We start from the raw sequence: 23,198 nt of genomic DNA, 5'->3' as shown, positions 1-23,198 counted from the left end.
TGCTAGATGATGCAAAGTAATTAGGGGGCACCATTCCATATTTTACAAAAGTATTTTTGAGGCCTACCAATTTGCAAAACAGAATGGGTTGCTGAAATTAAAAGAAAAAGAAAAACTAAAAAGAAACGTGAAGGAAAAGGCTTGGCTGCACTGTGCATTTGGCCCAGCCGCGCAACACTCCAGCCCAGCCCAACTTAACCCTCCTCCATTGTCTTCCCTATTCACGGAGAGCGCTGGATGCCGGCCGTGCGTCCATGCCGCGGATCCGCTGCGTGGCGGCCATCCAGACCACCCCGCCACCCTACATGGTCGTCGTCGACCCCCTCTGTCGAACCCTAGCCCCACTCACCCTCTCGCGTCTCCCCTCTTCCTCTTCCCTCGCCCGACGCTGCTGTCGACATGCGTCACTCGATCCCGCGGCCACTTGCCTCCCCATGGCGCCAGAAGATGTCCAGGAGACGGGCCTCTTCGTATTCGTTCTCTACGTGAAGCTACTCGAGCTGGAGGGCCCTGGAGCCGCCGCCATCGACCCATCCCCTTCGGCCATGGACGCCCGCGCCGCCGTTCGATCCGTTCGCCTCCGACCACCTCGTGCCACCCCGAGCTCGTCAACGCGTTCACTGTGAGCTTGCGCACCTCCTCTCCCTCTTAATCTGCTCACGCGCGCACTCTAGTCGCGGGTTCGTGTAGCACCAGCACCGTCACCGCCCCGGACCACTCCGACCACGCATGTCCACAGCCGCCTTCCCCTGACCATGCCCCTTGCTGCCTTGGCCGCGATCACACCGTGACCCGCGCCCCCCTGCGCCTGCCGGCGTGCGCTTGCCGCGGCCCGCACAGCCACCTCTGCCCGACCGCGCCCTCTCCTTATTGTTGCTGATGCGCCGTTCTCGCCCCGCCTCCATTGCCTTGCTGCTGCACCTGCTGCTGCTGTCCTAGCCCCCCTGCTCCTGGCGTTCCTCCGCCCCTGCCGCCGCCCCTACTCTCATGCTGCTGCCTCCCTCTTGTGTAGGCGCTCTGCTCCTGTGCCCGCACCGGACAATCCCGAGCTCACCGTCCCGTTGCACCTGCCACGCCTCACCCGTCCGCCCCGCTTGCCCTTCTGCCCGCTGTTGTCAGCCGCCTCCGCCGCCCACCCCCCGTGATGCCGACGCCCCCGCGTCGCGCTCATCACTCGCCCCTGCCTCGCGCCTGCCTGCTCCCGTGCACACCCCGCGCACCGGCTGCTCCCCGCCGACCGGCCTCGCCCCTCCCGTTCGCTCCGGCTCCGCCTCCGCCGCTGCTGCCGCAGCCCCACCTCCCCTTCGTCGGCCGCCCTCGCTTGTCCCTACCGCCGTCGTCGCCGACGCAGCCCTGGCCCGGCCACGGCGTGCTCTCATGCCCGTGCGCGTTCGGGCGGGCGCCCGCGCCTAGTAGCCCGCCCCGCTGCCCCCTGAGACACTGCAAGGGGGCCCCATGCGGCCCCTGTTTAGATAAAAAAAGAGAAGAAGAAATGTTAAAATAAAAATAATTAATTAATTAGTTAAACGCTAATTAACTTAATTAATTAATCTTATTAAGCCTAATAAACATATTTAGTCTAACTAAACCTGCTAAATTAAACTAGTCCATGACACTGGGCCTCATTGCCTTGTTTGACCAGTCAACGTTGACCAAGTCAACAGCTGACTAGACGGTTGACTTTAACCCTGACCCCACGTGTCATACACCTATGGCTGGCACTGCACTATGTGACAATAGTATTTACTGATTAAATTTTGAATATAAATAAATCAATAAAATCATTTAAAACTTTAGAAAATCATAGAAAATTAACCATAACTTCGATGAAAAAGTTTTATATATGAAAGTTGCTCAGAAAAATGAGACGAATCCGGTTATGCAGCCGATTGGTCTGCCACGCATCCCTAGCATAGCGAACACACAACTTTCGCCCTCCGGTTCATCTGTCCGAAAACACGAAACACCAGGGATACTTTCCTGGTTGTGTTCCTCCTTCACCGGTATCACCTCCTACTGCGTTAGGGAACACCTAGCTGTTGGAAATATGCCCTAGAGGCAATAATAAATTGATTATTATTATATTTCCTTGTTCATGATAATCGTTTATTATCCATGCTAGAATTGTATTGATAGGAAACTCAGATACATGTGTGGATACATAGACAACACCATGTCCCTAGTAAGCCTCTAGTTGACTAGCTCGTTGATCAATAGATGGTTACGGTTTCCTGACCATGGACATTGGATGTCGTTGAGAACGGGATCACATCATTAGGAGAATGATGTGATGGACAAGACCCAATCCTAAGCATAGCACTAGATCGTGTAGTTCGTATGCTAAAGCTTTTCTAATGTCAAGTATCATTTCCTTAGACCATGAGATTGTGCAACTCCCGGATACCGTAGGAAGCTTTGGGTGTACCAAACGTCACAACGTAACTGGGTGACTATAAAGGTGCACTACAGGTATCTCCGAAAGTGTCTGTTGGGTTAGCACGAATCGAGACTGGGATTTGTCACTCCGTGTAAGCGGAGAGGTATCTCTGGGCCCACTCGGTAGGACATCATCATAATGTGCACAATGTGATCAAGGAGTTGATCACGGGATGATGTGTTACGGAACGAGTAAAGAGACTTGCCGGTAACGAGATTGAACAAGGTATTGGGATACCGACGATCGAATCTCGGGCAAGTATCATACCGATAGACAAAGGGAATTGTATACGGGATTGATTAAGTCCTTGACATCGTGGTTCATCCGATGAGATCATCGTGGAACATGTGGGAGCCAACATGGGTATCCAGATCCCGCTGTTGGTTATTGACCGGAGAACGTCTCGGTCATGTCTGCATGTCTCCCGAACCCGTAGGGTCTACACACTTAAGGTTCGATGACGCTAGGATTATAAAGGAAGTTTGTATGTGTTTATCGAACGTTGTTCGGAGTCCCGGATGAGATCCCGTACGTCACGAGGAGTTCCGGAATGGTCCGGAGGTAAAGATTTATATATAGGAAGTCCTATTTCGGCCATCGGGACAAGTTTTGGGGTCATCGGTATTGTACCGGGACCACCGGAAGGGTCCCGGGGGTCCACCGGGTGGGGCCACCTATCCCGGAGGGCCCCATGGGCTGAAGTGGGAAGGGATCCAGCCCAAAGTGGGCTGGGGCGCCACTTCCCCCTAGGGCCCATGCGCCTAGGGTGGGGAAACCCTAAAAGGAAGAGTCCTAGGAGGGGAAGGCACCTCCTAGGTGCCTTGGGGAGGAGGGATTCCTCCCCTTGGCCGCCTCCCCTTTCCCATCTAGGGCTGCCCCCCCCTAGGGGTGGGAACCCTAGAGGGGGCGCACCCTCCTCCCTATCCCCTATATATAGTGAGGCCTAGGGGCTGCCCATAACATGTGATCTGATCTCTGCCTGTTGGTGCAGCCCTCCCTCTCTTTCTCCTCATATCTCGCGGTGCTTGGCGAAGCCCTGCAGGATTGCCACGCTCCTCCATCACCACCACGCCATTGTGCTGCTGCTGGATGGAGTCTTCCTCAACCTCTCCCTCTCTCCTTGCTGGATCAAGGCATGGGAGACGTCACCGGGCTGTACGTGTGTTGAACGCGGAGGTGCCGTCCGTTCGGCACTAGGATCATCGGTGATTTGGATCACGACGAGTACGACTCCATCAACCCCGTTCTCTTGAACGCTTCCGCTTAGCGATCTACAAGGGTATGTAGATGCACTCTCCTTCCCCTCGTTGCTAGTCTCTCCATAGATAGATCTTGGTGACACGTAGGAAAATTTTGAATTTCTGCTACGTTCCCCAACACTAGCACCGTTACTTGTCATGTCATGCATCGATATGCATCTGTTTGCATTATATTCATTGTTTCTTCCCCCCTCTTCTCTCCGATAGACTACGAGACTGACGCTGCTACTGGTGCCCCAATCGACTACGTTGTTGACGACCCCTCCTTGCCAGAGCAACCAGGCAAGCCCTCCCCTTGATCACCAAATATCGCCTATCCTTCTCTCTACTGCTTGCATTAGAGTAGTGTAGCATGTTACTGCTTTCGGTTAATCCTATTCTGATGCATAGCCTGTCATTGTTGCTACAATTGTTACCCTTACCTGCAATCCTAAATGCTTAGTATACGATGCTAGTTTTCCATCAGTAACCCTTCATTCTTGTCTGTCTGCCATGCTATACTATCGGGCCATGATCACTTGGGAGGTGATCACGGGTATATATATACTACACGTATTACACATGATACACGTTGTGACTAAAGTCGGGTCGGCTCGTTGAGTACCTGCAAGTGATTCCGATGTGGGGGCTGAAGGGGCAGGTGGTTCCATCCAGGTAGTGGTGGGCCTGGGTTCCCGACGGGTCCTGACTATTACTTTGTGGCAGAGCGATAGGGCAGGTTGAGACCACCTAGGAGAGAGGTGGTCCTGGCCCTGGTAGGCATTCACGGATACTTCAAAATAACACGCTTAACGAGATCTTGGTATTTGATCTGAGTCTGGCCACTGGCCTATACGCACTAACCAACTACGCGGGATTGGACTGGGACACCTGCTCTTGTATTAGGGAGGCTAGGTCTGCTTACCGTCCGCCCACGCAACGTGCAGGTGTGAAACGGGCGATGCGCCCAAACCCCTGCACCATAGGATTTAGACCGGCATGATGACCTCTCTGTTGTGCCTAGGTAGGGCTGCGACGTGTTGATCTTCCGAGGCCGGGCATGACCCAGGAAAGTGTGTCTGGCCAAAGGGGATCGAGCGTGTTGGAAAATGTGGTGCATCCCTGCAAGGAAGTTTATCTATTCGAATAGCCGTGTCCCTTGGTAAAAGGACGACCCAGAGTTGTACCTTGACCTTATGACAACTAGAACCGGATACTTAATAAAACACACCCTTCCAAGTGCCAGATACAACCCTGTGATCGGTCTCTCACAGGGCGACGAGGAAAGGATCGCCGGGTCGGATTATGCTATGTGATGATACTTGGCTAACTTACCATCTACTCTCTTCTACCGCTTCAAGATGGAGGCTACCAGAAGCATAGTCTTCGATAGGACCAGCTATCCCCCTCTTATTCTGGCTTTCTGCAATTCAGTCCACGGATACTACCCATTTCATTGATACCAATGCATATGTAGTGTAGATCCTTGCTTGCGAGTACTTTGGATGAGTACTCACGGTTGCTTTGCTCCCCCTTTTTTCCCTTTTCCTTTCTTCTCGGATGTCGCAACCAGATGATGGAGTCCAGGAGATAGATGATCCCGAGGATGTTTCTACATGGAGTACGGCTTCGAGGATTAGTTAGGAGGTCCGAGGTAGGAGGCCTTGCCTTTTCGATCGATGCTACTTTTGTGCTAGCCATCTTTTGGCACCTTGTTTAACTTATGTCTGTACTCAAATATTGTTGCTTTCGCTGACTCGTCTATGATCGAGCACGTCTATTCGAGCCCTCGAGGCCCCTGGCTTATATTATGATGCTTGTATGACTTATTTATTTTTAGAGTTGTGTTGTGATATCTTCCCGTGAGTCCCTGATCTTGATCGTACACGTTTGCGTGTATGATTAGTATACGGTCAAATCAGGGGCGTCACAAGTTGGTATCAGAGTCGACTGCCTGTAGGAATCCCCCTTCCACACTCCTTGGCCGAAGTTCAGTCTAGTCATTCAAAAACTTTTTACTATTATGGCAGTGCGGCTTACGGGCCCACGTCGCCATTGGGTGGCATTAGGATCTTTTATTCCTCGTCTATACTCTGGGATTCTGATCTCTCCTCTATTCGGGTTAAACGAATATACTAAATCTAACTCTAGGTTCTCGTACCCACTTCCTGCTGGAGAGCCCCTTATTACAGATCATCGCCTGCTGCACCAGAAGATTCTGAATATACTCTTTGATGTTCTTTCAAGACTTTGTGCACGTCGCTTTTGTAATTCCCTTCCATCAATAAACCCCTATGGATGACCACGTACACTTGTCATTCATACAATCATTCCCCGATGATCTTATTATTACAAGATACCCCAGAATTCTCTGTATTGTTTTGAGAATACTTTGTGCCTACTGCCTTGCAGTTCTTTGCCACATGAATACCCCTACGGATAATTTCTCGCACTTATCGAGTATCCGCTTATCCCCAGTTGATTCAAGTATTTCACAAAAGTCTTCGAAATACCATTCGATCTTCCGAAAATCCTCAACCGCATATTGCTCTTGAAATTCTTGCTTGCTTGCATTATGATTAATCCCATAAGTCTGGTAATCTTATTGGCATCGTTTGTCACTATCATTTTTGAGTCCATTGATTCAATAAGTTGTGAATGTTCACAATCATCAGCTGAATCCTAGGATTATCCTTCTGGCTCAGACGTCATTTTAAACATGAGCTGGATCTCGACCAATCAAATTGCCATTGATTGTACCCCTAAGGCTATTCTACTTATCCATCCCTAATCAGAACATTGCTTCTGATCCCTTGTCTTGGAATTCATAATTCCTTTGCATTTGAGCTTTGAGTTAGTTAGTTGCTTCTATAATATGATCCCTTCTCCCTCTAGTTGGGTACCGATGCTCACATCAGACCCCTTGTGGGCCATCGGATCCTTTGTTGTATTTTATCCGACAACGTCCTTCATATTCAATCACCTTGGAAGTTCTTTCCCTGATAGATAATGCCATTGGTAAATCCTATTTATTGATTTGACCAACCATGCTCGAGCTGGTGATATTTACTATTGAAGCTTGTGGTATATGTTTCCATGATGTCCCGATGGGTTGAACCTATGCCTTCCTTAATATGTGTGAACTCGAAAGTTTTCACGAGTCATACTCTTCTGGTATTTCGCCTGATAAAATTTCAACACTGCAACTTCATCAAACGCGAGAAGTGAATGAAAGGTTATGCATTGAGGAAAAGGGAGTCGACCTTGAACCTTTGTGTTCATGCCCATGGACACAATGTGGAACTTATCATGAAAGCTTCTTGCAAGAATATTTAATCATTTGAATAATTCTTCCGGTATCGTAAATTGGATCCCTTGTAGTTATGGTTCCGACCATGCTAACCTTATTCAATGTATCCGAAAGGAAACCAATCCATTGCCTCGTCTATTCTGACAAGATTAAAGTATATGCTATCACAAGTCAACGGTCCAATTCAGTTTATATTCTTATTTGCCCTTGAGTATACCCTCTCGTATCTTGAGAATATCAAGGAACTACATAACTTCTTATGAGTTCTTCTTCAAGTATTATTTATCATCGATTCCAATTTTCCCCAGGTTATGAGTTGTTAGACACTCAAGGACACTGGTAAGTGAATCAATTCCACACTTAGATTCAAATAACTCTAAGTAATCTCCGATGCTTATGAGATTATTAATCCTTCAAGTCATTCCTAGCCTGATCGGCTATATCATTAGTGTCCTAAATTTTAACTGTGATACCTGGTCCTTATTCTCGGAGAATAATTTTCGACGATGAGCTAAGCTTACGTTGATCTTCCTCATCATATCATTTCACCTCAAACAGCAAGCTTGATTTCGAGTTGGATACGTATCCGTGGTTCTAATAATCCTTCGCTACAACACTCCTTTTGCTTGATGCAGTCGTTGTTCGATTGCTTCTTCGTGGATCCTCTCAACAAAAATTTGTCGTGATCATCATCAACATTTGGACTCCTTCCAGAATATCAATCAAATTCATGATGACAAGTACCATCCTTGCCCCTCGATGATTTGTGTTATCATCGACAACATTATTGCTTTCCCTCCAACACAAACTTGTTCATGTTTTTGTGCTATACCTGGAGATCCTTGCTATCCAGCAATTATTCTTCTTTACCTTGGAGTACTACCATCTTTTATGTCAAGAATGTCATGAGAATTTCACCACCTCTTATGAATTCTTGGTACAAGTGATACTTCTTGCCATTTTTTTTCATTCCTTGGTCCCGGTGTTGTTTCTAACCGGAAAACCGACAATTGAACTATGATGTGCGAAGTCAAAAGTTCTAGCAACCCTATTGCATTGAAGTTAGTGGTCGACATTTCATTCTTAGACCATTGGTTATCGAACCACCATTCTACCATTTATCAAGCTACCTAAGCCCATATTTCGAGTGCACCTTTCAACCAATGTTTAATTGTGTATGTTTCCCTCGAGCACACATAATTATATCATTTGATCTGACAAATGTTATCACCTTACTCATATAACTTTGGAAATCCATCCTTTGAAAATCTCGATTAATTGTCGCTGAATTCATCAGCTACCTCCTCATCCTCTCCTTGATTTAATGAGGAACTCTTATTTCGGAACTCGCTTACATAGTTCGTTTCCCGAGGATCTTACAATGTCATCTCGTAAATTTTTGTTGCACCTTTTCATCTCAGGCATCTTGAGTTTGAGGTATCCTGACACCAATTAGATCTAAATCTCGGTCAAATATGATGGTTGGAACAGATTCCCAAGAGTTATAACATTGGTCTTTAACTTGATAAGGTGATGTCATGCCTAGCACACATGGCCGGAGGACCTGTTGTTATAGTTTCCTTTTTAGCAAGATTAGCCATTCTTCCATGAGGAAATTATAAGACTTATTGTATAAGTTATTCCTGATGGATCCTTTGTGTATCCATAGCCTGATCTTACCTGATGACCATGTTAATGCTATCTTGAAACATGCCCGTGGTACTCCAATTTTCAACAAAGAACATTTGAAGCCCAATGCTAAATGTTTCTTGCTCAATTATCCAAACACCGTTGTATGTGTAATTTCATGAAAATTCTCTCTCCTTTCCTAAAGGGTTTTCTACATTATATCCTGTCATGGATATCATGCTCTGCTTGTCCTTGGGAAGGATATATCCCTGAAATATGTGTGTATACACATTTTCCTTTCCATTGTTCTGTTTAAAACTAATAATCCCTTTTCATTTCCATTGGTTTGTTTAAACCTTATTGGGATATGTATTATATAAGTAGTAATATTTCCCTGCTTATGTAAACACCTCATTGTACCACTCTGTCAGTAAGACCATGTTACTATTGTTGATGACATTCCGGTAACCACCGATGGACGGGAACTTTGCCTATTAGTCCGCCTCGTTCAACGAGCAGGAAAATGGTTCTCTTCGTCCCTCGCCCTTGGTACCGATATTGTTGCCGACATAACTGATAGGCTATCCTCTGACATGCCTTGCTTACATGATCGTGCAAGACGCCATCAGCCCTTCCTACTTTTAACCCACATGGTGGGCCCATAACCCACAGGTCCCATGATCGAAACCTGACTCTCCTATACACCCTGTTGTCAAAGTTATTCCTCGCGCTTGACTTCGTATGTAATTCACGGGCCACCTACCTAGTGATCTATTTTGGTATCAAACACTAAATCTATTCCCATTGCTCTGGACCCCCTTTTACACTTTGTTTCAGACTTCAAACGAATTGCCTACCCGCTTGAAACTTCTCATGGTACTTTCTTACTTTGCTCACGATATTTTCTTAAGTTTCAGTACGACAGTTACTTTCTGCCACCTTCCCTGATGTTAGCTACCAGATAGTCAACCTTGCAGGTCCGTTCTCCCGGACTACCCACCCTTTATTCTTTCCTAAGTACGATGGAATTCCCGAAGAAAGAATGATGACTTCATCACGATGACCCAAAGCAGAGAAATGAAAACATCAACATAATGGATCGACCTCTTCGAGAAGAGCAACCAAGACCGAGAAGATCCGTTAGATTTTTCGTAACCCAATCCCTTCCCCCTTGCTCCCCTCTTAAATCTTGGGACGAGATTTCTTATAGTGGAGGAGAATTGTGATGCCCGGATATTTAAGCTACAGTGAACCTCTGCTAATGATGCGACGTCACCTCGGTTACTATTGCTAATCTCGCGTTAGTTTGAAACCGGTTTGAGTTTAAATTAAATATCAAACAAACATTAAAAGTTTTAAAACATTAAAATTAAAATGTTCGGGTTGTGCCAAATAATTCATAAGTAAATATGGTGAAGAAACCACATTATTATAAAATATTTAATTGCCCTATAATAAGTAAACAGTGACTAAAGCAATAATTTAAATGCCTTCTGGATTATAAAAATTACCAAGCATTTGTATTAAATACCAAACCATTTTATGGCAATGCTAGATGATGCAAAGTAATTAGGGGGCACCATTCCATATTTTACAAAAGTATTTTTGAGGCCTACCAATTTGCAAAACAAAATGGGTTGCTGAAATTAAAAGAAAAAGAAAAAGGAAAAAAAAGAAAAGTGAAGGAAAAGGCTTGGCTGCAATGTTCATTTGGCCCAGCCGCGCAACACTCCAGCCCAGCCCAACTTAGCCCCTCCATCGTCTTCCCTGTTCACGGAGCGCGCTGGACGCCGGGCGTGCGTCCATGGCACGGATCCGCCGCGTGGCGGCCATCCAGACCACCCCGCCACCCTACATGGTCGCCGTTGACCCCCTCTGTCGAACCCTAGCCCCACTCACCCTCTCGCGTCTCCCCTCTTCCTCTTCCCTCGCCCGACGCTGCTGTCGACATGCGTCACTCGATCCCGCGGCCACTTGCCTCCCCATGGCGCCAGAAGATGTCCAGGAGACGGGCCTCTTCGTATTCGTTCTCTACGTGAACCTACTTGAGCTGGAGCGCCCTGGAGCCGCTGCCATCGACCCATCCCCTTCGGCCATGGACACCCGCGCCGCCGTTCGATTCGTTCGCCTCCGACCACCTCGTGCCACCCCGAGCTCGTCAACGCGTTCACTGTGAGCTTGCACACCTCCTCTCCCTCTTCATTTGCTCACGCGCGTACTCTAGTCACAGGTTCGTGTAGCACCGCCACCGTCACCGCCGCGAACCACGCATGTCCGCGGTCGCCTTCCCCTGACCGTGCCTCGCGCCGCCCTGGCCGCGATCATGCCGCGACCTGCGCCCCCCTGCGCCTGCCAGCGTGCGCTCGCCGCGGCCCGCACAGCCACCTCTGCTAGACTGCGCCCTCACTCTCCCGCTGCTGCTGCCTCCCTCCTATGCCGGAGCTCTGCTCCTGTGCCCGCACCGGACGAACCGAGCTCACCGTCCGCTGCACCCGCCGCGCCTCACCCGTCCGCCCCGCCTGCCCTTCTGCCCGCTGTTGCCGGCCGCCTCCGCCGCCCACCCCCCGTGACGTCCACGCCCCCGAGTTGCGCTCGTCGCTCGCCCCTGCCTCGCGCCTTCCTGCTCTCGTGCACACCCCGCGCGCCGGCTGCTCCCCGCCGACCGGCCTCGACCCGCCCGCTCGCTCTGGCTCCGCCTCCGCCGCTACTGCCGCAGCCCCACCTTCCCTTCGCCGGACGCCCTTGCTTGTCCCTGCCGCCGCCGTCGCCAGCGCAGCCCTGGCCCGGCCACAATGCGCCCTCACGCCCGTGCGCGTTCGGGCGAGCGCCCGCGCCCAGTAGCCCGCCCCGCTGGCCCCTATGACACTGCAAGGGGGCCCCATGCGGCCCCTGTTTAGATAAAAAAAGACAGAAGAAAAAATGTTAAAATAAAAATAATTAATTAATTAGTTAAACGCTTAATTAACTTAATTAATTAATCTTATTAAGCCCAATAAACATATTTATTCTAACTAAACCTGCTTAATTAAACTAGTCCATGACAGTGGGCCCCATTGCCTTGTTTGACCAGTCAATGTTGACCCAGTCAACAGCTGACTAGACGGTTGACTTTGACCCTGACCCCACGTGTCATACACCTATGGCTGGCACTGCACTATGTGACAATAGTATTTACTGATTAAATTTTGGAATATAAATAAATCAATAAAATCATTTAAAACTTTGGAAAATCATAGAAAATTAACCGTAACTCCGATGAAAAAGTTTTATATATATATATATATATATGAAAGTTGCTCAGAAAAACGAGATGAATCCGGTTACGTAGCCCGTTGGTCCGCCACACATCCCTAGCATAGCGAACACGCAACTTTCCCCCTCCGGTTCATCTGTCCGAAAACGCGAAACACCGGGGATACTTTCCCGGTTGTGTTCCTCCTTCGCCGATATCACCTCCTACTGCGTTAGGGCACACCTAGCACCCTTACTTGTCATGTCATGCATCGATATGCATCTGTTTGCATTGCATTCATTGTTTCTTCCCTCCTCTTCTCTCTGGTAGACTACGAGACTGACGCCGCTGCTGGTGCCCCGATCGACTACGTTGTTGACGACACCTCCTTGCTAGAGCAACCAGGCAAGCCCTCCCCTTGATCACCAGATATCACCTATTCTTCTCTCTACTGCTTGCATTAGAGTAGTGTAGCATGTTACTGCTTTCGGTTAATCCTATTCTGATGCATAGCATGTCATTGTTGCTACAGTTGTTACCCTTACCTGCAATCCTAAATGCTTAGTATAGGATGCTACTTTTCCATGAGTGGCCCTTCATTCTTGTCCGTCTGCCATGCTATACTATCGGGCCATAATCACTTGGGAGGTGATCACGGGTATATATATATACTATACATACTACACATGATATATGTTGTGACTAAAGTCGGGTCGGCTCGTTGAGTACTCGCAAATGATTCCGATGTGGGGGCTGAAGGGGCAGGTGGTTCCATCCAGGTAGTGGTGGGCCTGGGTTCCCGACGACCCCCGACCGTTACTTTGTGGCGGAACGACAGGGCAGGTTGAGACCACCTAGGAGAGAGGTGGGCCTGGCCCTGGTCGGCGTTCGCGGTTACTTCAAAATAACATGCTTAACGAGATCTTGGTATTTGATCGGAGTCTGGCCACTGGCCTATATGCACTAACCAACTACGCGGGAACAGTTGGGCACTCGACGTCGTGATATCAGCCGAAGCCTTCTTGACGTCAGCGACTGAGCGGCGCGCGCCGGATTGGACTGGAACGCCTGCTCTTGTATTAGGGAGGCTAGGTCTGCTTACCGGCCGCCCACGCGACGTGCATGTGTGCAACGGGCGATGGGCCCAGACCCATGCGCCCTAGGATTTAGACTGGAGTGTTGACCTCTCTGTTGTGCCTAGGTAGGGCTGCGACGTGTTGATCTTCCGAGGCCGGGCATGACCCAGGAAAGTGTGTCCGGCCAAAGGAGATCGAGCATGTTGGGAAATGTGGTGCACCCCTGCAGGGAAGTTTATCTATTCGAATAGCCGTATCCCTCGGTAAAAGGACGACCCGGAGTTGTACCTTGACCTTATGACAACTAGAACCAGATACTTAATAAAACACACCCTTCCAAGTGCCAGATACAACCCGATGATCGCTCTCTCACAGGGCGACGAGGAGAGGATCGTCGGGTAGGATTATGCTATGCGGTGATACTTGGTTAACTTACCATCTACTCTCTTCTACTGCTTCAAGATGGAGGTTGCCAGAAGCGTAGTCTTCGATAGGACTAGCTATCCCCCTCTTATTCTGGCTTTCTGTAGTTCAGTCCACATATACTACCCACTTCATTGATACCATATGTAGTGTAGATCCTTGCTTGCGAGTACTTTGGATGAGTACTCACGGTTGCTTTGCTCCCCCTTTTTTCCCTTTTCCTTTCTTCTCGGATGTCGCAACCAGATGATGGAGTCCAGGAGATAGAGGATCCCGAGGGTGTTTCTACGTGGAGTACGGCTTCGAGGATTAGTTAGGAGGTCCGAGGTAGGAGGCCTTGCCTTTTCGATCGATGCTACTTTTGTGCTAGCCATCTTATGGCACCTTCTTTAACTTATGTCTGTACTCAGATATTGTTGCTTTCGCTGACTCGTCTATGATCGAACACTTGTATTCGAGCCCTCGAGGCCCTTGTCTTGTATTATGATGCTTGTATGGCTTATTTATTTTTAGAGTTGTGTTGTGATATCTTCCCGTGAGTCCCTGATCTTGATCGTACATGTTTGCATGTATGATTAGTGTACGGTCAAATCGAGGGCGTCACAATGTACCCCGCATGCGCCGCCGTGGTGTACGACAGTATAGAGGGACGGCCATTTACGTGCGCACACTGTTGGAGGAACCAGAAGGGGGGAGTTTGTGTGGAACGACATGACCCGTTCATGAAAAAAATGTTGGACATCCGGGATGCAGTCAAATTAGAGACATTGTTGTACTAGACTTAATTTGCATGCTATGTATGGATGGTTTGTGCTACTTTCTATTTGAATTTTGATGAATATCGACCGCTTTGCATGAATTTCGTCCGGTTAGTTAAAATGCAGTTTGAAATGTATGCGGCTATGGTTGGATGACGCCCTCCTGCATCCGTGTCCGGGGACTGATCCCCCTTTCTGCGGACGGATGCGGGAGGAAATTTGTGGGTTGCCGTTGGAGATGCTCTAAGTAGACCAGTCTATAGACACGGATGCGGGAGAAAATTTACGGGTTGCCATTGGAGATGCCCTAAATTTATGAGTTGCCATTGGAGATGCCTAGCAAATGGGGGTGCTTAATTTTCCTTCATCATGTCAGCATTCATATTTTAGAGACAGGGTCCTCAACGATTCACATAGCTGAGCAACTGGGGCGTAGTCAATTTTCCTTCCTCATGTCAACATTTATATTTCAGACTCGTGAAACAAACATTCAGACGTGCACCAAACCTCTTCACCACATCTACGTTCTGAATTTTCTAAGAATGAGAAAGAAAAATGGCCAGCTCTCGGGTGCCAGCACGCACTATATGTGCAAAATAATTTAGTAATTGCATAAAAAGTAAGAAAAAAACATTTTTTTTATCAAATATGATCAAGTATTGTATTTATATAAAAAGTTTGGCCAAGAAATGATCCCGTTGACTTAGGACCAAATAGCGTCACTACATACATGTTAAAAGAAATTGCTACCCATCGTGTAGTGTGATTAAATGTCATCAACTAGATGAAGGAATGATTCAAAATTTCAGATGACAGTGAATGGCCCCTTGTCATCACAGCCACCATGTGTGGACCATGGATCCCAAAATAATACTAGCAGCGAGTTAATTTCCAAACTAACCATCAAAGTTGGAGTGCGGTATTTTTCTTTGTTGGGATGCAGATTACTCCCAAAATAATGCATATACAATCAGGTTCTGGTTTAAGTTCATACTGAACAAAATAAAACCAGTCAGACATTCCTATATCAAAGTCTCATTATCTGAAAACTCAATGAACTGAGATCAATTCTACAACTTCTAACTAAAAAACAGAGTTTAATTAAAAGAAGTCACTTTTCCATTTTAATTCGCACCTTGATACTAGTTCATTTTGTACTGAAACATAAATTATTCTTTGGTTTCTCAGCACAAACAGGACAGTTTGGTCATCAATCAATTACATTCCATGAGCAAAATACAATGCCTCCTCTGACAACACTTTTTAACACCCGCTTCTAAGAATACGCACCTAAGCTTCAAACAGGTAACAAAAGAAATTGATGATGCAAACAGTCCACTCATAAAAAGTGGCGTTTGATACAAATTGTTCCTTCATGCATAGCCTTTGCCCAGGCAATTCAAGCAGCGCTGTACCCTGAAAATGTGAACAAATGTGAACAAATCAAGGAAGGAACGTCCATGGCAAAACTAATACTAGTAGCATCCAGCAGCAACCAGGAAGAAGCAAGCTACGTAAAACAAGGCCAACCTGGTACCATCACAAGTAGGGCAGAGACACGGGTTAACGAACACCGGGTCGTAGAGCGGAGACCATTCGACCGTGGCGCTACCCCTGCAGAGCCTGCACCCGTAGGTTCCCTTCCCCTCGCAGGCACCACACTGCATCGCGAATTTTCTCTGGTAACAGTGCAGATTGGATGTTATCGCAGTCAGAGCAAAGGCATGGTAGCAGTGAAGGATTTGTGCTCTGGACTTTGGATGGATTGGGGACTTGGAGGGGCGTTACCTGGTTGGTATCGGAGAGGAAGCGGAGGGACCGGACGGCGGCGGTGGATGCTGTGGAGAGGAGGAGGAAGCCGCCGCCGAGGTACGCTGCGACACGTCCCACGGCTTGGAGCTGCCGCCGTACGCGGGCGCCGCCGCCGGATTCCATCACCGAGTGTTGCGAATCGAGCCGAGCCGTGTGGGTTATCCCGGGAGCTTTTTTTTTTTAGAAACATCCCGAAAGCTCGGGAAAATATCTGGTGCACCGGAGCTTGTGGTGCTACCGGTGCACCGAGCTCATATTGTATTTTTTAAAATGTTCAAAAAATTCTGGAAAAAAATTAGCACACTCACACAACATCAATGTAAGTTGTCACAAAATTTAAAATCAAAATTCAAAACCTAATTCGAAAAACAAAAATGATAAATTCAACACTGAATAGTACATAACATAACTTGGGCTTTAGATTTGGCCTATTATCACACTAAAGTCAAATTTGTTATTTTTGTATCTAAAAAAATATTTCAAATTTTTATACGAAATTTTGTGACATCATACGTTGATGTTGCGTCAACGTGCTAGATTTTTTTTTCAGATTTTTAAAAACATTTTATCATATTCGGTGCACCGGTAGCACCACAAGTGCGAGTGCACTACATACATTCCCCCGGAAGCTCCTAGCCAGCGTTGCAGGCGCCCGTTAACAACCTGGCGCTCGCACTGTCACTGGCATGGGCGGGCCCACGAGCGCTGAGTTCGATCGCACTGCTGGCGCTCCGGAAGGAAATCCCTATTCGCCACTCGCTGCGGCAAACTGTCGGGCTACCGTACAAAGCAGCGATGCGAGCGACAAACATGGGTCGGCCCACTTCAAGATTTACATAAGTGCGGCCAACCGGTTTTAGGAACCTTCTACAAGGTTCCCTAAACCGAGTTTTATGGTGATTTCGATCGCTCGCTTAGCGGATCGGTCGCTCGCTTGCGGCCTAGTTTTTTTTGTCTTTTTGTCGTTGATCCGGTAGGAAAAAACCACCCAGTTTTTCTATTTTTTATGAAATAAAAATGTGAAATCAAAAAAGATTTAAAGATTTAAAGAAACAAGTTCACCCGTTTGAAAAAAGTTCATATATTTAAAAAAAGGTTCATCGATTTTTTGTTAAAAGTTCATCAATTTTGAAAAAAGTGCATCGAATTTGAAAAAAAAGTTCATCGATTCTGAAAAAAGTTTGTCAATTTTGAAAAAAAACATATATTTGAAAAACTGTTCATCAATTTTGAAAAAAGTTCATCAATATTGGGAAAAAATCATCCAAATTGAAAAAAGTTCATTGATTTTGAAAAAAAATCATTGAAATTCAAAAATAATTAATGTATTATGGGAAAAAATTCATCGATTTGAAGAAAAAGTTCACGTATTTGTGGACAATTCATCAGGCAAGGAAAAAGAAGAAAACAAAAAACAAAAAGGAAAAAAAGAAAAGAAGAAAAAAGGATCAAATAAAAGACGAATAGATTTAAATGTTAGCACGGTCGTGTTGGTTGGCGGGGTAGTTACACCAACCAACCTTCGGAGAGGAGGTCACAGGTTCGACTCCTTCACGGCACGGTATTTTTTAACACAAAGAGGAGGAAAGCAAAATGGACCGAGCCCAACTAACCGAGCCCTTCAGAGTTCACACGCCCGTTTGCCAACGGGCGCTTAGGATTCACCCATATCCCGGCCTCACGTCCAGGTGCTTAGCCTTCCTTAAGCCGCATAAAGCTGGGCTCCACAATACAAGGCCCAACAAAGAGAAGCCCCAACAGATTACAAAGCTACTCAGTTTTTATTGCTCAAAAAAAAGCTACTCAGGTTTTTTAACTCAAAAAAAAGCTACCAAGTTTTTCTTCTAAAAAAAGCTACTTCGTTTTCCCCTCTAGTTAAGGATTCCTCTCCTATTGCCAACCTTATGTCACCATTGAGTTTTCGCCTTCCATCACAATCCGGTCCTCACCATTGGAGAGCTTGGACTAATCAAGGGGTGGCCTTGCACCACCGCTCGGCCTTTACTCGATGGTGGTGGGGTTATGTATTCATGTTTCATTTTCTCCGTCTTACTAGTATACGTCAGTTTTTAGAGTTTAGTAACTACATCTAAGGATAAAGCATTTGCTTCAGGGACTGTGGGGTAGCAGGATGTAGATAGTATGGATAGATTGGGACTTCATGAGGAAGATCTAGACGATGTGGTGTTTGAGGAGGAGAATCCGCCGCCTGCCAAGGATACAAGTTGGATGGCGATCTCCAAGTCCATATGGAACATGATTTTTATTAGTAATGATTCTTGAAAAATATGATATCAACATGGGACATTGGGAAGGAGTATGGATTAGGGTGAATGAGGACAACGTGTTTGTGTAACAGACTCATGCCTAGGTGACTGGTAGAAGGTGGTGGAGGGATGACCATGGGCTTTCTAGGGCAAGATGTTAGGGAACGTTGCATGAAACACACAAAAAACTCTACACACACGCAAGATCTATCCACGGAGATGCGTAGCTATGAGAGGGGGAGAGCATCTACATGCCCTTGTAGATCGCTAAAACGAAGCGTTTATCAAAGCGGTTGATGTAGTCGTACTCTTCGTGATCCGATCCGATCACGATCCAACCGATCTAGTGCCGAACGGACGACACCTCCGAGTTTAGCACACGTGCGGCTCGATGACGTCTCCTCCTTGATCCAACAAGAGGGAGAGGAGAAATAGATGGGATCACAACCAACACGATGGCGTGGTGGTGATGGTGGTGGTGGAGCACCGATAGCGCTTCGCTAAGCGGCCGGGACAAGGCGATGGAACTACTGAGTAACGGGAGAGAGAGGGGCACCAAGGGCTTGGTGTGTACTCTTGGGGCGCCCTCCCCTCTATATATAGGTGGAGGGGCATGGGAAACAGCCCCTCCAAGCCCTAGGGCGCAGCTAAGGGGGAGAGGACTTGGACTCCAAGTCCAATCCTATTCCTACTAGAACTCCTTCCTTTTTTGCCTTCCCTAGCCACATGGACTTTTGAGGACTTGGCGCGCCTAGCCCAATAAGGCCAGGGCGCCTACCCACAGCCCATGATAGCCCTTGGGTCGTGGTGGACCCACTTGTGGACTTCCAAACCCCTCTGGAATCCTCCGGAACCTTCTGGAAGCTTCCCGGTACAATACCGAAAAAACTGCACCTTTTTCCGGAACCCAAAATATGACTTGCCATATATAAACCTTTACCTCTCGACCATTCTAAGACTCCTCGTGACGTCCAGGATCTCATCCGGGACTCCAAACAACATTTGGTTACCACTCATCAAATATCCCAATATTACTCTTGCGTCAACGATCGTTAAGCGTGCGACCCTGCGGGTTCGGGAATTATGTAGTCATGACCGAGACACCTCTCCGGTCAATAACCAGTAGCGGGACCTGGATGCCCACATATTCCTACATATTCCATGAAGATCTTTTATTAGTTGAACATTTATGACAACATACGTAATTCCCTTTGTCTGTTGGTATGTTACTTGCCCGAGATTCGATCATTACCGGTAAGTCTATTTACTCGTTCTGTAATACATCATATTGTAACTAACTCCTTAGTCACTTTGCTTGCAAGCTTCTTGTGATGCTGTATTAGCGAGAAGGCCCAGAGATACCTCTCTGTTACACGAAGTGACAAATTCCAATCTCGATTCATGACAACTCAACAGACACCTTCGAAGATACCTGTAGAGCATCTTTATGATCACCCAATTATGTTGTGACGTTTCATAGCACATAAGGTATTCCCTCGGTATCCGGGAGTTGCATGATCTCATGGTCGAAGAAACATGTATTTAACATTAAGAAAGCGGTATCAATAAACCGAACGATCATATGCTATGCTAACAGTTGGGTCTTGTCCATCACATTATTCTCCTAATTATGTGATCCTGTTATCAAATGACAACATGTCTATGGTTAGGAAACCTTAACCATCTTTGATCAGCGAGCTAGTCTAGTAGGGGCTCACTAGGGACACGGTATTTGTTTATGTATCCACACATGAATAATAAACCTTTATCATGATTTAGGAAATATAATAATAACCATTTTATTATTGCCTCTAGGGCATATTTCCATTAGTCTTCCACTTGCACTAGAGTCAATAATCTAGTTCACATCGCCATGTGATTAACACCCATAGTTCACATCGCCATGTGACTAACACCCAAAGAGTTTACTAGGGTCAATAATCTAGTTCACATCACCATGTGATTAACACCCAAAGAGTACTAAGGTGTGATCATGTTTTGCTTGTGAGAGAGGTTTAGTCAACGGGTCTGCCACATTCAGATCCATAAGTATTTTGCAAATTTCTATGTCTACAATGGTCTGTATGGAGCTACTCTAGCTAATTGCTCCCACATTCAATACGTATCCAGATTGAGACTCAGAGTCATCCGGATCGTGTCAAAGCTTGCATCGACGTAACCTTTTATGATGAACTCTTTATCACCTCCATAACCGAGAAACATTTCCTTAGTCCTCTAAGGATAATTTTGACCGCTGTCCAGTGATCCACTCCTGGATTACTATTGTACCCCCTTGCCAAACTCATGGCAAGGCACACATCAGGTCTGGTGCACAGCATGGCATACATAATAAAACCTATTGTTGAGGCATAGAGAATGACTTTCATTCTCTTTCTATCTTCTGTTGTGGTCGGACTTTTAGTCTTACTCAACTTCACACCTTGCAACATAGGCAAGAACCCTTTCTTTGACTGGTCCATCTTGAACTTCTTCAAAACGTTGCCAAGGTATGTGCTTTATGTAAGTCCTATTAAGTGTCTCGATCTATCCCTATAGATCTTGATGCCCAATATGTAAGTAGCTTCACCGAGATTTTTCATTGAAAAATTCTTATTCAAGTATCCTTTTATGTTATCTAGAAATTCTATATCATTTCCAATCAACAATATGTCATCCACATATAATATCAGAAATGCTATAGAGCTCCCACTCACTTTCTTGTAAAAACAAGCTTCACCATAAGTCTGTATAAAACCATATGCTTTGATCACCTCATAAAAGCGTATATTCTAACTCCGAGATGCTTGCACCAGTCCATAGATGGATCGCTGGAGCTTGCACACTTTGTCAGCACCTTTAGGATCGACAAAACCTTCTGCTTGCATCATATATAACTCTTCTTTAAGAAATCCATTAAGGAATGCATTTTTGACGTCCATTTTCCAGACTTCATAATCATAAAATGCGGCAATTGCTAACATGATTCGGACATACTTAAGCATCGCTATGGGTGAGAAAGTCTCATCGTAGTCAACCCCTTGAACTTTCCGAAAACCTTTCGTGACAAGTCGAGCTTTATAGACAGTGATACTACCATCAGCGTCCTTCTTCTTCTTGAAGATCCATTTATTCTCAATGACTTGCTGATCATTGGGCAAGTCCACCAAAGTCCATACTTTGTTCTCATACATGGATCCTATCTGGGATTTCATGGCCTCAAGCCATTTATCAGAATTTGGGCTCATCATAGCTTCTTCATAGTTCGTAGGTTCGCCATTGTCTAACAACATGACTTCCAAGACAGCATTACCATACCACTCTGGTGCGAATGTGTTCTGGTCAACCTACGAAGTTCAGTAGTAACTTGATCCGAAGTTTCATGATCATTATCATTAGCTTCCTCTCTAGTCAGTGTAGGCATCACGAGAATGGATTTCTCTGATGTGCTGCTTTCCAATTTGAGAGTAGGTACAATTACCTCATCAAGTTCTACTTTCCTCCCACTCACTTCTTTCGAGAGAAACTACTTCTCTAGAAAGGACCCATTCTTGGCAACAAAGATCTTGCCTTTGGATCTATGGTAGAAGGTGTACCCAATAGTTTCCTTAGGGTATCCTATGAAGACGCACTTCTCCGATTTGGGTTCGAGCTTATCAGACTGAAGCCTTCTGACATAGGCGTCGCATCCCCAAACTTTAAGAAATGACAGCTTAGATTTCTTGCCAAACCATAGTTCATACAATGTCATCTCAACGGATTTAGACGATGCCCTATTTAACGTGAATGTGGCAGTCTCTAATGCATAACTCCAAAATGATAAAGGCAAATCGGTAAGAGACATCATAGAATACACCATATCTAATAAAGTACGGTTACGATGTTCGGACACACCATTATGTTGTGGTATTCTAGGTGGCATGAGTTGTGAAACAATTCCACATTGTCTTAAATGAAGGCCAAACTCGTAACTCAAATATTCGCCTCCGCGATCAGATCATAGAAACTTTATTTTCTGGTTGCGATGATTCTCCACTTCACTCTGAAATTCTTTGAAATTTTCAAATGTTTTAGACTTATTTTCATCAAGTAGATATACCCATACCTACTCAAATCATCTGTCAAGGTCAGAAAATAACAATACCCGTCGCGTGCCTCAACACTCATCGGACCGCATACATCGGTATGTATTGTTTCCAATAAGTCATTAGCTCGCTCCATTGTTCCGGAGAATGGAGTTTTAGTCATCTTACCCATGAGGCATGGTTCGCAAGTATCAAATAATTCATAATCAAGTGATTCCAAAAGTCCATCCGCATGGAGTTTCGTCATGCACTTTACACCAATATGACCTAAATGGTAGTGTCACAAGTATGTTGCACTATCATTATCAACTTTGCATCTTTTGGCATCAATATTATGAATATGTGTATCACTATGACCGAGATTCAACAAGAATAGACCATTCATCAAAGGTTCATGACCATAAAAGATATTACTCGTATAAATAGAACAACTATTATCCTCTAATTTAAATGAATAATTATCTCACAATAAACAAGATCCAGATATAATGTTCATGCTCAACGCTGGCACCAAATAACAATTATTGAGGTCTAAAACTAATCCCGAAGGTAGATGTAGAGGTAGCGTGCCGATGACGATCACATCGACCTTGGAACCATTCCCAAAGCACATCGTCACCTCGTCCTTAGCCAATCTTCATTTATTCTGTAGCTCCTATTTCATGTTACAAATATGAGCAACCGAACCAGTATCAAATACCTAGGCGCTACTACGAGCATTGGTAAGGAACACATCAATAACATGTATATCAGATATACCTTTGTTCACTTTGCCATCCTTCTTATCCGCCAAGTATTTGGAGCAGTTCCGCTTCCAGTGACCATTTCCCTTGCAGTAGAAGCACTCAGTTTCAGGATTTGGTCCAGCTTTGCGCTTCTTCACGGGAGCGGCAACTTGCTTGCCATTCTTCTTAAAGTTCCCCTTCTTTCCTTT

The 23,198-nt window shown here is 46.0% G+C and overlaps 2 protein-coding genes across 2 annotated transcripts; one reads left to right on the top strand and one right to left on the bottom strand.

The window, feature by feature from the left end:
* Positions 1-248: 248 nt before the first annotated feature.
* On the top strand, positions 249-5,434 carry LOC125548421. Its single transcript, XM_048712019.1, has 2 exons — positions 249-622; positions 5,249-5,434. The coding sequence occupies exons 1-2, from the start codon at positions 255-257 to the stop codon at positions 5,250-5,252; spliced, it is 372 nt and encodes a 123-aa protein (XP_048567976.1). The 5' UTR covers positions 249-254; the 3' UTR covers positions 5,253-5,434.
* A 9,770-nt stretch (positions 5,435-15,204) lies between these two features.
* LOC125548420 lies at positions 15,205-16,125 on the bottom strand. Its single transcript, XM_048712018.1, has 3 exons — positions 15,892-16,125; positions 15,634-15,782; positions 15,205-15,519 (listed from the first exon to the last, which is right to left on the bottom strand). Exons 1-3 carry the CDS (start codon positions 16,036-16,038, stop codon positions 15,477-15,479), a joined length of 339 nt encoding a protein of 112 aa, XP_048567975.1. The 5' UTR covers positions 16,039-16,125; the 3' UTR covers positions 15,205-15,476.
* Between the last annotated feature and the right edge of the window lie 7,073 nt (positions 16,126-23,198).

Source organism: Triticum urartu, chromosome 3, assembly GCF_003073215.2.
Source record: "Triticum urartu cultivar G1812 chromosome 3, Tu2.1, whole genome shotgun sequence".
Taxonomy (NCBI): Eukaryota; Viridiplantae; Streptophyta; class Magnoliopsida; order Poales; family Poaceae; genus Triticum; species Triticum urartu.
Note: the sequence above shows the minus strand (reverse complement) of the source record. Positions and strands in the feature narration are given on the sequence as shown.

Coding starts and splice junctions, on each gene's coding strand:
- LOC125548420 (XM_048712018.1), bottom strand. CDS start 16,038: ATGGAATCCGGCGGCGGCGCCCGCGTACGGCGGCAGCTCCAAGCCGTG. Junction 15,783..15,891: donor TCCTCTCCGATACCAACCAG/GTAACGCCCCTC, acceptor CACTGTTACCAG/AGAAAATTCGCGATGCAGTG. Junction 15,520..15,633: donor CCTACTTGTGATGGTACCAG/GTTGGCCTTGTT, acceptor TCACATTTTCAG/GGTACAGCGCTGCTTGAATT.
- LOC125548421 (XM_048712019.1), top strand. CDS start 255: ATGCCGCGGATCCGCTGCGTGGCGGCCATCCAGACCACCCCGCCACCC.